Source organism: Pan paniscus, chromosome 11, assembly GCF_029289425.2.
Source record: "Pan paniscus chromosome 11, NHGRI_mPanPan1-v2.0_pri, whole genome shotgun sequence".
Lineage (NCBI taxonomy): Eukaryota > Metazoa > Chordata > Mammalia > Primates > Hominidae > Pan > Pan paniscus.
The window spans coordinates 86,629,414-86,645,657 of NC_073260.2; the positions used below are offsets into that span (position 1 = coordinate 86,629,414).

At 53.8% G+C, this 16,244-nt stretch overlaps 1 protein-coding gene across 9 annotated transcripts in view; it reads left to right on the forward strand.

Moving 5' to 3' along the window:
* SHB (SH2 domain containing adaptor protein B) overlaps nucleotides 1-16,244 on the forward strand; it is a 214,599-nt gene that overhangs the window by 113,850 nt on the left and 84,505 nt on the right. For all 9 annotated transcript variants that reach the window (XM_063594385.1, XM_063594378.1, XM_063594380.1 and 6 more), the window contains exon 5: nucleotides 6,785-6,904. In XM_063594385.1, coding sequence (XP_063450455.1) covers nucleotides 6,785-6,904 — 120 coding nt within the window. The remainder of the gene's footprint in view (nucleotides 1-6,784; nucleotides 6,905-16,244) is intronic.

The window sequence follows — 16,244 nt, forward strand, 5'->3', positions numbered from 1 at the left end:
TAAATAAATAAATTCCCAGACTGAGGCATGCTAGAACTCCAGGGGCCTTCTAGCCTGCCCCTACCTCCCCCTCTGTGTATACATGGGCAGGTTAAGGCTCTTGGAAGGTTGAGGCTGCCACCCAGCCAGTGGTAGGCCCAGGATTAGAACACATACCTCCTAGCTTCTAGCCCTGAACTTTTTCTCTCCACACTGTGTTGCCACCCTTACCTTCAATGGCAGGAGGAACTGCAAAACAGTCTACAGGGTGCACTCCTCCTTTTTACATCCTAGTTTCTCATTTCATCATGCAGCAAATAAGTCCTTGGAAAAACTAAATATAAACTAAATCCTTTCCCCTAAGTGTAAAACTATGTGTAAATTAGATTTATTTTCTAGCTACAGTCGTGTTCTTGCTCCATGTCTGCTTGATACTATTAGAGTTGGGCGAGGCCTTTCCACTCTTGATGCGGGTTTTCCCAGCCCCTTTGCCCAGAGATTTCCTACCTCCAGTCAGTGGCCAAGTCCCATCCATGCTGCCCCCAAGGTCCCACATCCCTTTCCGTTCTTGCTGCCCCCCAGCACTGTGCAGGGCCGGGCCCTTTATTGCCCCACCCCTTGGCCATGGTTATCATCTCCCTGCTCTGCCAAATCATCCCTGGGTGCAGGGTCCTGCTCTGCTCTGAAACCTTCAGTGGCTCCACATTACCTCCAGGATAAAGTCCCACCTCCCTAGCCTGCCATTCATTCTGTGAATTGTCCGCAAACTATGTTTTCAGTTTCTAACCGTGTCTCATAACTGGACTAGAATGAGCTTCTCCAGGAACTTGACAAAGCAGGTGCAGGACTTGTGCTGGTGTCCTCAGGTGTCTTGTCTGCTTAAACAAGCAAATGTGCTGCAATAAAGGGTTGTCAGCCCATTGCCTAGATGAGAACATCAGGGCCCAGAGTGGTGCAGAGCCTTGGCAAGGACTCACGGCTCAGAGTGCCCCCAACCTCATGACCCAGACCCCACCCTCTCCCCTCCCCTCTCCTCCACTTACTCTTTGCTCATTCCCACCCTTTGCCTGGTATGGAGTAGGCACACATAAGGCCACAAGACTCGCTGACAACCACACATGGTTCGTGAGCCTTCCCTGGTGTGTGTCACGTACTGTATTTGTCTTGGGGATTCTGGTCTTGGCATGGCCGGCAGGGCATACCCTCACAGGAAATTCTCACTCGGTGAGCAGGATGCAGGGTTTTCCGAATGACATCATATGCTGCCCTTTTAAGCAAGTGCTGTCACCTCTGGAGGCTTCTGCCACCTTTGTGAGTGCTCCACTCCTGCGGTACAGAGCACATCGGGTGTGGGGGGGGGGGTGCTCCCAGCCGGTGCTGTGAATCATTTCTCACAGCCATGCAGATCGTCTGACAGGTTTTGCTTATTTCTGATCAAACTGTGCACTTTTAATCAACAAACTGTGACCCACAGATGTTCGGCGTGCGTCCTGACCAGCAGTGGCCAGGTCTGCCTGGGTCAGTCTGGGCCCAGCCTGCCCACTCCCACCCCCAGACTCAGCCTTCATCTCAAGGTGGGAGGGTTGGGCTCTCTTTCCTTTTCCATTCCCACGTGATGGGGCCCCCAGCCAAGTCCAGAGGCATGACTGGCTTTTCCTCTCCCATCGTCTCATCTCCCCACGATTAACTCCCCAAGATGAGTCAGAAGTCCTGACTCATCACCCGAGGGGTTTGCTTAAGGTAAAATCCCATTTCGGATAGAGCCTGATGACCCCAGTAAAGAGGATCACCTAGTCCCCCACCTGAACTGATGCTGTTCTAGAGTTCAGGAGGCGTCTTCCAGTCTGAACCTCTCCTCCACCCTAGCACAGAGGGAGGTAGGAGGGGAGACTGAGGCACTGGGGGTGTGCCCCAGGTCACACGGGGTGGCCATGGATGGGCAGGCACACATCTGCCTAGGTGCTCCTACCACCTGCCTTCCCTCCTGGGACAGCAGAAAGGTGCTCCAGTGCTCAGGGTCTGTCCCCACTGCCTCCTGGAGGCAGCCCCACCTGCACCCCTCTTCCTTCCTCCATCATTACCATCAGTATATGAACGTGTCCCAGTAACAAACTTTGCCAACATAAGTAAAAAAAAAAAACCTTGACTCAACATTCCTCTCAACTGCCCCTGCTGAGAACAGAAACTCCATGAGGGCAGGAACTTGTCTAGGTCACCACCTGTGCCTAGAACAGTGCCCAGCAGGTAACAGGTGCTGAATAAATAGCTGTTGCATGAATGAACAGTCTCCAAAGAGCTGCCAGCACTTCTCCCCTCTCTGTCACCTCCCCTTCTCTCTCACCCACCACAGCCAGCCTCCTTTTTCTGCCCCGGTCCCCAGACGACCCCCTCTGTCCTCCGTGGCAGTCACCACAGTTGACCACTCTCCTTCTGGGCCTCTGGGCCTGGTGCTCCTCCTGCCTCCCTGGCCACTCTTCCATCTCCTCTGCTGGCTCCTTGCCTCTGCTTGACCTGAAGGTCTGACTTTCCAGGGCTCAGTCTCCAACTACGTGCTCTCCCTGGGTTGTCTCTCCCAGGATCCTAGTGGTGACTCACAGACATGTAGCATCAGCCCACACCTCTCCCAGAGCTCCTGACTCCTACGTCCAGTTGCTTCCTGGCATCCCATTTGGCTGACAAGTGGGCATCTCAAACTTAATGTGTTCAAAACTGGGCTCCTGATCTTCTCCTCGAAACTTGCCCCTCCCCTAACTTCCGCACCTCCATAAACGGTGTCACATCTAACTAGTTATGGTTCAAGCCACAAACCCGTCATCATCTTGATTCCTTTTTTTGCTGGACACCAGCATCTGTTGCTTTACCAAGTTCTGCCAGTGCTCCCTCCTAAGTACCACCAGAATCCATTATTCCTCCATCTCCGCGGCCACCTGCCATGTGAACTACTTCACTAGCATCCTGACTTGTCTCCTCTGGCCCCTCCTCACGCCAACCTGACTGACTGTCTGTAAGATTTCCCAGGGCAAGTAACATCTCTTAAAACTCTTATTGCTGTGGATGAAATCAAACTTCTCCTCCTGGGCACAAGAACTGGGCCTACCTCCTGCCCGCTGCTCACAGTGCCTGGGTCATTCTTGCCGCCTTTCTGCTCTGTGAGCACTGCAAGCGCATTCCTACCTCAGGACCTTTGCACTTGCTGCCTGTTTTGCAGGGATGTTTTCTTTGGCTCTTCACGATTGGCTCCTTCTCATGTTCTCAGGCCACATGTCATCTCCTCAGGGGCCTCCCCTGCCCATTCATTTCTAAGCGGGCATCTCATACAACCCCAGTCACTGCCTTATCATAACCCCAGGATGCCTGCATAACCCTTGTCACTATCTGGAATTGTTTCCTGTATCTCTCTGTTGACTCTTCCTCTCCCTTCATCAGCCCCGTGAGATCAAGGATATAGTGAGTGGTGAGTAAATACTGGATGAGCTCATGGGTATTGGCTGGGGTGAAGGACGATAGTTGAGTCTCCCTAATCCCCCTGGTTCTGACCTGACTGGCCAACCCCACGAGGTCCAGCCCATCTCTGAGATGACCTCCTGCCTGGATTCTCTTTCCAGGTGAAGCAAGGCCTACGTGGGCCCAACAGTTGGCTGTAGCCCCCCACAGGACCGCCCAGCCCAGCCTGACTCCTGGTCTCCAGCCTCCTGCTGACAGGCTGGCCAGTGCCGGCCCGGCCCCCAGATCCAGCACCCTCTGCTCCTTCTCTCCTTTGTTCCTCAGCCCCTTGTCCCCTGCCCTTGCCTCTGTGTGGAGCAGTTGGGGAAGGGACTGGTAGCTTATCCTGTTAACCACCTGGGATTCCCCTTAACAAGAATCCAGAGGCCATGCCCCCATCTCAGAGCAGGGCTTGCTCCTGAGCTCAGGGAGGGTGGATGGCAGGCAGCACTTCCCCAGAGACCACTTCTAGGCCTTTCCCTGAGGACGGCTCAGCTTCAAATGGCTGGGACTTGTTTTCCTAGTAAAACGTTTTTGTCAGCTCACTGAGGGTGTGTTACACAGTGAAATCTCCCAGAGGACAGCCTTCCCAAACCTGTTAACTCTTACTTCCGAAGTCAATGCTGTCTTTGTTTCTCCTGATTACAGCCATGTAGCCTTTCTAAAGCATAACATGGACCTTCATGTCTCAGGAAATGTTTTACTTGTGGTGTTTTAATTGTGGCAACCCATGCATACCCCAACTTCACATTCCTCTTTACATATTTCTCTGTACCTTTAGAAAGAAAGGAGTCTGTGGTCTGCATGCTCTTCCTGCCTTCTCCCCTGGAAAGTCTCCCCTCCGGATGTCCAGCTTGGTGGCCACTGCCTGGACCGTCCACCACTTGGCCGCATTCCCACTGGACAAGGACACTCACATTTACTCTCCAGTCCTTGACTTTAAAGTTGATTTTTTTTCTTAGGGTTTTAATTTTGCTGTGGCAACTGCTACTAACTGTTGAGCTCTGCCTCATGAGTGGCAGGAATTGCACAGGGATGGGTGGTTTGGGTTTTTCTCTGAGGAGAGTGTCAGTGCCGGAACTCTCAGAGGCACGGTTTGCAGGACACTCTGAGACAGGCACCAGGAGGCAGCATCCCCACTTGCACCTGGAAATGTAATGTAAAATGCAGCCTCTGGATGGGCAGCGGCCTGCAACCATTGTAGGTGGGGATGTCACCACACAGTCTGCGAGGGCAATCTCTTTCTGCTAATGCTGCAGCTGCCGTCGGTTAAGACTCGCCCCACATCAGGCTCTACATTGGCCCTTCCTGCGGGGCCACTTGTTACATTCCCACAACCCAAGAGAGGTTGGCATGATCCTCGCTTAATAGAAGCCGCCTGGTCAGTGGCTTGCCTGGCCAGCGGGCAACAGAGCCACCATTCGGAGCAGCATCCATGTCTCTGTGGACAAAGCACACTCCAGCCACAGTACCGCCCCGTGCCTCTGCCTCTCCTGGCTGAGTCTCACCCCCTCCACTACTGCGCAGAGACCATCATGTAAACAGGAATGTATTTTGAGTGTGTCCACTCATGGGCAGTGAGGATCTTTATTCTTTCCCTGCAGTTTTACCGTCAGCTCTTCCAGTCATGAAAATCAGTGAGCCAGACATGGCGGTGCGTGCCTATAGGCCCACTACTTGGGAGGCCGAGGCAGGAGGATCCCTTGAGCCCAGGAGTTTAAGGCTGCAGTGAGCCGTGATCACACCACTACATTTCAGTCAGGGCAATAAAGTGAAAACCTGTCTCTAAAAACCAAAAAAAAAAAAAAAAAGGAAACACACACACACACACAAGGAAAATCAGGCCGGATGCAATGGCTCACGCCTGTAATCCTGACACTTTGGGAGGTGGGGTGGGAGGACCACTTGAGCTCAGGAATTCGAGATTAGCCTGGGCAACATATTAAGACCCTGTCTCTAGAAAAGATTTTAAAATAGCCAGGCGTGATGGCACGCACCTGTAGTCCCAGCTACTCTGGAGGCTGGGGGTCGGGGGGATTGCTTGAGCCCTGGAGTTTGAGGCAGCAGTGAGCTATTATCGCGCCACGGCACTCCAGCTTGGGTGACAGGGTGAGACCCTGTCTCAAAAAAAAGAAAAGCATTGCTCCCATTTCCTCCTCTGATGGGAGATGGGGGATGAGTCGGGCCCTCTGCACGGCACTCCTCCCCTCAGATTCTGCCGCCTGCCCTCCTCTGGCATGCATGGCATCTGGGAGCAGTAATGCTGGGATTCCCACATGCCCAAGTGGTGCTAGAGCCGTCTGGCAGGAGCATGGACAGCTACCTCCCTGCCCACCATCCATGTCTGCACACATCCCTTAGTCAGAGCGTGGCCCTCCCATCAGCACCCTCTGATGGTTTCCATGTTGCTCAAACAGAGAAAAGCCCCTGCTGCAGCCCCATTTCGGGACCTCTTGCACACCCCTTCCCCTTGCTGCTTCTGTCCATGCTGGCCCCTAGCTGTTTCCAGAACATGCTAGGCAGCCTTCTGCCTTGGCCTTCGCTGCTGATTTGTCTACCAAGAAAGCTCCTCTCTGGCTTCCCTCCTTGCCTCCTGCAGGTCTGCACTGAAATGTCACTTTTTTTTTCTTTCTTCTTTTTTTTCCATTTTCTTTTTTCTTTTTCTTTTTTTTTTTTTTTTTTTTGAGATGGAGTCTTGCTGTGTCTTCCAGGCTGGAGTGCAGTGGCATGATCTTAACTCACTGCAACCTCCGCCTCCCAGGTTCAAGTGATTCTCCAGTCTCAGCCTCCTGAGTAGCTGGGATTACAGGCGCCCACCACCACGCCCGGCTAATTTTTGTATTTTTAGTAGAGATGGGGTTTCGCCATGTTGGGCAGGCTGGTTTTGAACTGACCTCAGGTGATCCAACTGCCTTGGCCTCCCAAAGCGCTGGGATTACAGGCGTGAGCCACCTCACCTTGAGAAGGCTTCCCTGGCCACCCTGCCTGAAATAGTCCCTCACCAGCCCCCAGCTCCATGAGCCTATGCCACTTCATCTCCATGGTGCCTGTCCTCACACTGTGCTCTGTGATGACTTGAGTGTCTGTGGCCTGACTCCCTGCACCAGAGCATAAGCTTCCCGTGAAAAGAGACTGGGTTTTGTTCACTGTGCTCTCCCCAGGACCCGGCAGCAGCAGGCGGGCAGTGGGTACCCATGGAATGAACCAGTGCATGCCTGCTTGTACAGGGAGGCTCTCTGCGGGTGCTGAGTCTCCCAAGGCAGGTCAGGGCCATGGGAATCCCATCGCGCTGGGCTCTGACCACTCTCTGCCCTCTCCACAGATGGTATCACGGAGCCATCAGCAGAGGAGACGCCGAGAACCTGCTGCGACTCTGCAAGGAGTGTAGCTACCTTGTCCGGAACAGCCAGACCAGCAAGCATGACTACTCCCTCTCCCTGAGGTGAGTGCCGCCCCAAGCACCCCCAGCCCTCCTCGGCAGCCTCTGCGAGCGCAGCCGGCCACCGTGTCTGTGGCAGAAAGACCCGCCAGTGTCCCCTGGGAAATTTGCCAGCACACGTTATTTTAGGCCTGGGTTTTTCAATTTGATCCTATTCTCCTGGGATACAGAGGAGTTTTTATGTTCGCTGTTGTTGCCCTTCCAGAAGATGAGGGGCCTTTTTCTAGGATTTTATATTAACTATCCAAGAAAGCTTTCACATCTGCTGTGAGCCGGGGTGGTACGAAGTTCCTAGCATGCCTCATCCCACTCTCAAAGCCCACGACGACGGTCCTTTGATTTTTTTGAGGAACATATCGTCGCCAATTTGCAGATGAGTAAACAGGTTCACGGAGGGGGGTGTGGCTGACCCAAGTGGCTGGGCCAGGACTTGTGACCAGCCCGTGACTCTCTGCCACTGTGAGCATGACCTAGCTCTGGCTTGCGGTTTGTGTGGGCCTGAGTTTGGGTGTTGCACAAAGTCTAGGAAGAGCACTGGGAAGAGGTGGTGTTACTGCCTATCGCAGCTTTGGAAACTCTCAGGTCTTTCTGACCTGTGAGGCATTTCTGTCAGGATGGGCAGGCCCAGAAATAAGAAAAGCATGTTTTAGTTGGGTGGTATTGCTGGACGGGACCCAAAAGAATGCCTAAACCCATTTTACAGAAAAACTGAGGTCCAGAATAAAGGAGGGATTTGCCAAGGACATATAGAGAGCTGGTGACATAATTGGGGTGTAAACCCAGGCTCTTCAGCCAGCACAGATCCCCCAGAAGCAGTGAATCCCTCTGCCTGGCATCCTCTCTGTCCCACTTACCGCTGTTAGAGGCCATGGGAGGGAGAGCCGGCCTGCAGGGACACGGTTGTCAGGAGAGCTCACACACATGCCGGCCCTGTAGACAGAGGCTTCAGTAAAACCAAGGAAGGTGAAACTGGCCTGTGTTCTCTGCTCACGACTGACCCCTCCCCCCACAACTTCTGGGCTTTGCCCTGAGAGGGACAGTGACAAACTGCAGAGGCAGGAGGGCGGCAGGCATGGGCAGAGGCAGGTAGGGCAAGGCACACAGGCTGTGGGAGTCCACCTAGAGAAGAGAGAGCATGTGGACACGGGGTGGGGACCATGCATCTCTCAAGGACTGTCAGGGCAGAGGGAGCCGATGTACAGACAGGGGACTTGTGGGCAGACGATGCATAGACAGATTCCAGCTCTGCAAGAGGAAAAGTTTCCTAATAGCCAGAGCAGATCAAGAATTAGAGCTACCCAAGCTGCCTCAAGGTAGTGAGCCTGTCATCACTAGGGGAATAAGACCAAAGGCTGGACCACCGCCTAAACCAGAGAGGATGCAGAGGAAACTTCTAGCCTAGCGGGTAGGGCACTCAAGACAAACAAGAAATAGGTACCTTGCTCTTCTCTAGGCTGCTGGTGCCTGCATAATTCGTTGTCTGCCATCAGACCTGATGGCTGAAAGAATCGGGTCAGTTATGGCAGCCGAGGAAAGTTCAATATGCTAAACTGCAACTGGGGCCGGGCAGAAGGTGGCCAAAGCCAGAGGAGTGGAATTGGACTGAGGAGAGGACAGCAGCAGGGGGGCGTGCACACCACCAGGCATGCTGATGGGGCCATCAAGGTGAATGGTGCTCTTCTGGGCTGTGAGAGGTAAAGGAAGCAGGTGGCATCAGCGACAGGACTCAAGTGTCACCAGCCTTCCCTGCATACTGGGCTTCCTCAGTGCTCCAGGGACCCTCTGGGGCGCTGGTCATTGGGGGTTATCACTCTGTCTCCCTCCCCATCTGTCTCTGAGTTCCTCAGTGAACCTCATTCCTCCTGGAATCCCCGTGGCTGGGGGCCTGGCCTGGAGGGGCCTTCACGAAAGGATCAGGGAGGACAGGACAGAGCACTCCATGCCAAGCTGGGCCGTTCATCCTAGAGGACCAGAGCCCCATCAGCTGCTCCAGCTTCCTGTTCTTCCAGGCAGAGGTGGGGAAGTGCTGAGCCCTTGAACTAAGGTCCTGCCTGGCTGGCACTGGGGCCCTGTGGTGACTCCAGTGCAGTCCTGCCTTCGAGGGAACAGCAGCCTATTGAGTATCCAGGATGTGCCAGGGCTGAGGTCCCAACCAGGGAGCACACAAGGAACCTAGACCCGGTGGCAGAAGTAATAGCACCAGCTGTCTCCTGCAGAATACATTTCTCAGTCCCCCGTGCAGTGTACCCTCAGTTATAAAAGCAGGCCCAGATGTCAGCTCACAGTGGGGCTCAGAGGGCCAGAAGCGTCATTTCCCCTCCTCACTGGGGTGTGCCATTCCCTAGAGGGTAGGACCACCCTTGACGACACGTTGATTCTGCCCTCACAGCGTAGGCATGCAGTCCCAAGGGCCCAGCTGTGTTTGGTGGGGAAGGTAGAGGACGGGCCTCGTGCCTGGCCTCCTGCACTCACTGGCCTTGTGGCCTTGGCCAGTCACGCGATAGGGGCCTCAGTGTCCTCATCTGTGCACTGCATATGGCAATGAGCTGCTGACAGACAGTGTTCCCAGCCCAGACAGTGCTGTGTCAGTGTTATCTAGTGTGATTCCCATAACCCTGCCCCTGTTTCCTGGGGTCAGCCCTGCAGTTTGATTGAAGTCCATTTTTAAGAGCCACAGGAAGGACCCATTGTCCAGAATTCTGGATAGGAGTCCTGTCCTGCCACTCGCTGCTCCCTGTGTGATCAAGTTTCTTCCCCTACATCTGTCCAGTGGGGAGTTGGGCTTTGATGGGCTCTAAGGCCACCTCCACCAACGACATCAGGGGTTCTCTAACTCTCCCCATGTCCCCATCTGTGGGCTGGACCACCTGCACCTCCCAGGTGAGGGGAGGACGTCGAGGGAGACTGGGAAGGCAGCCCAGCAGCCTCTACCATCAACTCTGTGTTTGCCTTCCTGCACCCATCCCATGGACCTCATTATCAGGAACTGTCATTTGGGTGACCCATCTGAGCCCAAAGGAGCTGGAGGTGAGGTCTAGTTTTGCATGCAGATCTAGAGGCATTAGATCACCACCTCCAAAGGCCGGGGTTGTTCTCACCTGCCCAGCTTTCCCCTGAAGAATGCCAGAATTGGGGAGGTGGGCTGGGCTGGGCATCCTATGGCTAAGCCAGGCAACCCACTCAGGGGAGATGAACTTGCTTCCCAGAGGAGCCCCAGCTCCCGATGGCCAGTCCAGCTGCTGGTTGGGGAGCAACACCCTGGAATGAATCACCTCAACCGCAAGGGGAACCGTCCTGGTACTGCATATCCTGGCTGCCTGGAGCAAGCACCATCTTTGCCAGCCACCAAGTGAGGGGCCTGATCTCTCAGATACTCAAGGCTTGCCTGGCAGGGATGGGTAGGGAATGGCATTCTTGACACTGTCAGGAGCTTGGTGCAAATTGACATTGGAATTCCAGCTATGCTGGTTATCCGCCTCTGGCCATTTTCATGTCAGTTTGTCCTGCCCTGAGGGTGTTCTAGGATGAAGAAAGGATCTGGGGGAGTTCAGCCTCAGAGGACACCCCGTGCACCCTTCCCTCAGCAGATATTTTTCAGAGCCCTCCGTACCAGCCACTGGGCTGGGCATCAGAGAGAGTCCAGAGGTGAGAACAGTCAGGCCCAGCCTCCAGGGGCTCAGCCTGGCCAGGCCAGCCTGTGTCTTGTTGTACACAGGTCTGCACAGGGGGTCTTGGGAGCCCAGAGCTGGCATGCGGGTGGGCAGTCCCTGCCACAGAGAGTCAGGAGAAGCTGCAGGGAGAAGGCTGCACCTGAACCTTCAAGAGAAGGCAGGTATTCCCCAGACAGGGACGGCTAGCAGGGCAGCTCAGGTAGAGGGGACAGCCCAGGCAGAGCCATGGAGGTGCAGGAGAGCCTTGGCGGGTCTCGGGGGCTCCCAGAAGAGTTGAGATGCAGTTCTCAGTGATGGGGCCACTGACGTGCAGGTTGCACTCACCAAGGTCCTGCGAGGCATTTTCTTCCCCATCTTAGGCTGGGGGAAGCCGAATGCCTGCCAGGGTCCACAGCAGAGCCAAGACTGGAGTGGAGGCCATGGGACTCCCAGCCGTGTCCTCCCATCTCCTCCCCGGCATTCCTTACACTCAGTTGAAAGGTCTTCTGACGTCAAACCTAGAAGTGTTTGAGACCCATTTACTCTAGTCCCTTTGCTTCATGGGGGTGGGGAAACTGACACCCAGAAGGGATTTAGGGTTGGTGTAAGGCTGCCCAGCTGGCAGCTGACCACTGACCACAGAGATGGTGACAGCTTCCCACTGTGGTGACCAGACAGGTCCCTGGATCAGCCCAAGCTGCCACCTGTCTGCATCCCACCCCCCAACTTTCTGCACTTGCAGTGACCCACAGTGGCGCCTACACACCTCATGACATCTCAGAGCCCCCTCCATGGCAGGGGCCCCTACCTGTGAATCGTCTTCGGCGATTCTGCCTGATTGCCCTTGAACACTTTCCTCATCCCCTCCTGCCTGCAGAACTCTCTCCCTTGGCTGCCCGCCAACTCATTGACCTGGCACCCACCACTGGCCCCTGGATACTCTCACTCCAGCCTCAGGGAGCAAAGGGTTGAGCTGAGAAATTGGCAAGAAAATGTCAAACTCTTAACACAGTTTCCTGTCTCTGGAAAGGCTGGCAGTGGAGGAAAGGGATGAAAAGCCTTGAAAAAAATCTCATTAAAAGGCTCTTCAGGCACTTTGGCCTGCGAATGAGTCTTCGCAAGTTCTGGTTTGGTGAGTTTTTGCAAAGGAATGTGGACAAGATGAGGGAAGGACTTCAAAGACTGGGGGACTTCTAGCTGGGGGCAGACAGCAGGGAGGCGGGGTGAGTGCTGTGGCCTCCAGTTCTGCTGGGCAGGCTCTGCCCTCATGGAGCAGGGATCCTGTGTGACCCATGGGAAGGGGCACCGAGTGGCACCTCTGAGGCCTCTGCAGTCAGCAGCTTTGACAAGGACCCAGCCCCTGCTTGGTTGAGGTGGTGAGAGTCCCAAAGCCAGTGGGGGTAATGGCTGCATACAGTCCTTACGGAGGGACCTTTGGCTTTCTAATCCCCGAAGGCAAATTGCCTGGCATCTTGCAAACGTGACCTAAGGAGACACCTCTGGGGTCTGGCCTGTTTCCATCATGCTGTGGCACTTGGTTGTTCACAGCCTCTCCAGCCCAGCCCATGAGCTCTGCCCCATCCAGTGTCAGTTACTGAATGAGCTGTAGCCCTGCAGGAGCTCACAGCCTCACAAGGAAAGGAAGACACTTACACCTATAACTCACGGAGAATGTGTTCAGGGCTGCCCAAAGTAGAAAGTACTCTTTCTATGAAAGTTTCCAGGCTATGAAAGAGGGAAGGAATCAGGAAGGGGAATGTGAAGGATGAGCAGGTCTTAAACCCATGCACAGGGGAGAAAAGGCAGGCTGCAGAGAGAATGGGCCCAGAGACAGGGCAGGGCGGAGCTTGCCTAAGAACAACAAATGACACATTCATCTGAGCCCAAGAGAGGTGTAGCCCTGATCACCAGGTGGAGGGGTCGGGGCTTTACCTGTGAGGCAGCAGGGAGTTCTCAAGGTTTGAAGCAGGATGCAGTGCTATTGTCAGGGCTGTATTCTAGAACCATGAGTGAACTAGGGGGCCCATGAGTACTGGCGAGGAGGGATGCCAGCTTCTGCCTCCCCATCCCCCCAGTGATCCCCCCCTTCCCCTCCATGTCCCTACACATGCCACGTGAACTGACACAGACCGAGAGCTGGGGAGGGGCCTGATGTAGGAGTCCAGAAGGCGAACAGCACGTGGGCAGGCATCCCAGGAGACCGAGGCAGCCCTTTTCAAGATGGAGAGGGACAACACAGGCTCTGCAGTCAGATATCTGAATCCAAGTCCTGCTTCCGTCTCTTTCCCCGCACCTGATGCTGGGCAAGGTACTGCACCTTCCTGAGCATCATGGGATGCTTGCCTCAGCAAGAAGTAAGGCTTGGCAGATAAGCCCTACACATAGATGGTGCTCAGTATATACCAGTCTCTGCTTCTCCCAGCTTTTCCAGAGCCTTCAGAAATCACCACGGAAGCAGCAGAGTGGACAGAGCCCTGGGTGAGTCCAGGCTATCCCTGCTGCACTAGGTGACTTGGGCAGGTATCTGGCAGGTATCTTCTCCACTTGCATCGATAAAATGAGGGTCTGGGGTCTGATTAGTAAACTTGCTTCCAGTTTAAGGGTTCTATGACTAGATCACTTTCCTCTCAGTCCAAGGATGGCAGGAAGGTCCCATCTCCTCCAAGGAGGGAAGGAGGAGCACGACATTATCAAGAACTTGCCTCCTGTCCTTCAGATTGCTTGATGACATCTATTTGTATCCGGCTTAGAGCAGCCGGGTTTGTGCTGACTGCTGGGTACTCAGTCTTCAGCCGGCAAATACCTCCTGTAGCTCCGAAGGAGGTTGGGTGGGTGTAACAGGGCCAAGAAGAGCTGAGGGGCACTGGGGGTGCGTGGCAGTTAGGGTTGTTTTTCTTTTGTCTGTCCCTTCATTGATTAATATAGCAAAGGAGAGAGTTTTCAAACAGCAGGCATGTCTGGGTCCAGGCAGGCAAGTGATTAATCTTAGTTTGTTGCTGCTGACAGCTAGGAGAAAGAAATAATAAAGGTTTAGGGGCCGGTGGGAGTGGGGATATGAGGAAAGGCTGCTCTCCCCTCATCTATCAGCAGGGAGCAAGTCTCCACTTCCTTCTGCCATCCAAGCATCCCCTTGTTGGGTTAACATCTGAGACTCCAGACACCTAGCTCCGTGGTGGTTGCTTGCTCCCATGTGTGAGCCACCAGGGTGGTCCCTGCAAGGCCACAGTGGGACCTCCCTGGCCATTGTTGAGTTCCCCACACAGCCCCAGCATACCTGAATACCTGACAGTGGACTTAGTAGGTCACTGTATTCCCCAGCCAGGCCCCTGCAGGGATGATGAAGCCTTTTAAGAGCAAACTTCAGGGAAGGCAGGTGTGTGCAGCTCAGGTACAGTACTGCTCGCCTCAGGACCCCCACACTGCTCAGCAGTGGTTGCAGGGGCCCTGAGCTCCTGGCCATGTGCCCCATGACTCCCCCAACAGAGGGAGCTCTGCACAGCAGTGAAGACAATGGCTCTGGATCTTGGCTTAGGCTCTTGAAACCCAGCTCCGCCACATACTAACAGGGTAGTGTTGGGCAAAGGGACTGAACATCTCTGAGCCTTGGTTTTCTCATCTATAAAATGGGTTTCACAGGTGTATTAATGAAGACACAATATATGTGAAGTGCTTAGCATATGCCCCAGCATATAGTGAGTGCTCTATCAGTGGTAGCTCAAATGTCTTTATTATGGACCTCAGAGAGCCACGGGTTGTTGGGGAAAGAGCTCGGTGTGTCCCAGTGCATTGCAAATTGTCTGGGTTCAACCTGGAAGTCTCCATCTGTGCCCACATCCACTGTCCTTTACGATGATGGGTTCTAGATTTTATTGGCTGCAGCTGGAAAGAATGCTAGAGAATCTCACAGAACTGGAGTCCAATCCAGGCTCCCCTCTTCCTGGATAACCTGTCTTGAACCTCTCACCTCTCTTGCACTCTGTACGTTGTGCTTTGGTGTGACCTTGGATGAATGAGTGAACTTCTCTGACCTCCTAGTTGCTCATCAGGAGCTGGAGATGATGACCACTCAACAGGTATCCTTTTTCATCACCATGCTGCTGCCCCTCCAGCTCTCCTGCCCATCTTCCGAACTTGTGGTCTGGCCTCCTCATCTCATAGGGAAGCATGTTGGCAGCCAGTCAAGGTAGCAGCTCCAGGAATACCCTAAGCAGAAATCTTGGGGTTTAGGGAACAGAAAGAGACTTTTTCAATTTTCTGGTCCAATATCTTGAACAAGTGGAGATACTGAGGCCCAGAAAGAGGAAGAAGCTTGCCTGCCTCTGGCTTTCCCAGCAGGCCCTGTTTGCTAGCAGCATTTGAGCCAGCCTGAGTCAGGGCAGCAGGGGTGGTGGGGGAAGAGGGGGTCTGCCTCTTTGCTCTTATCGCATGGAGGATTTCATGTCCTTTCAGGGCTGATGGAGGAAAAATGAACTTTCTGCTCGATTAGCGTGCTTCGTGTTTTCTCCTTCTAAAAGGTTTAAAAGAAATGCCACAATTAGAAGCCGCTGCTGTAGGCAAAACAGAGACTCCTCAAACACTCTTTGCAGAGGACTAAATGAGAACAGTGAACTTTAGAATGTGCAGATGCCTTGCAGGATAAGAGAGTGCACCATTGAGGGGACACTGTGAGGAATATTAGATGACATTTCCCTTTATTCAGAATTACTGAGAAAATGTGCCCTGCTGGTGGTAAAACATTGCCAAGGACCCCACCCTCAACATTAGACTGGCACCTCTTCTGGACTCCGAGCCTGGTGCTTTGGTGATTCTGGTGCAGTGGGGGTGGAGAGTGTAGGAACAGCCCTGGGCCTATGCCCAGGAGACCTGGGTTCAAATCCTAGCTCTGCCTCTGACAAGTTACGGGATCCCAAACTAGTCACCATGATTTGCACCCTTCCTTTCTGAAGGGTTCAGACAGACCCTAGTTTGAGTTCTGCCTATTCTCTGAGCCCTCTGTTTACTCTCTAGCGCAGCAAGTGTAAATCCTGCCCCGCCACCTGCTCTGGGCCACTGTAACATGTGAGTGAGGTGATACGGGTCAGCATGCCCAGCACAGGGCCTGATATTTGGGAATAGCCAGCTTTCACACTGTGATAGTATGTTCAAGAAGAGTAGCAACCATTGCCATCATTTTTACAGATAAACTGGTGTTCACATTACATCACAGTTAATGAGTAAAGAGATGAGATTGCAACACAGCTCGAGGCCTCTTTCTACCTTGTGGGGTCTCTCGGAATAGAAACATCCCCATTCCTCCCTAGCAGGCACTGAGAAGCCCAGCCAATGGCCAACTAGTTCTCTGGACCAAAGCTGGATTTTCTGACAGGACCTGTGACCATGAGCCCTGTGTCCAGCATTTCTCAGACACCTTTCCCCAGGCAGTGGTGACATGGAGAAAGCCCAGAGACCTGAAACCAGAGGGGCTGGTTCTGAGCCAGCAGTGTCAGCATCCATGGCCCAAATAGAAGAGTCTAGTTTCTTCTCTGGGTCCAGCCCTCAAGCAGCTGTGAAGAAAGCGCAACTCATTGCTCCTACTTTACAGAAGAGGAAACAGAGGCTCAAAGGGGCTTAACCTGTCTTAAGGCCGTGTTGTCAGGGAGGGGCAGAGGCTGAGCCTGCCCAGCTCCTGGACCACTGTTCTTTCCTGACCCTTC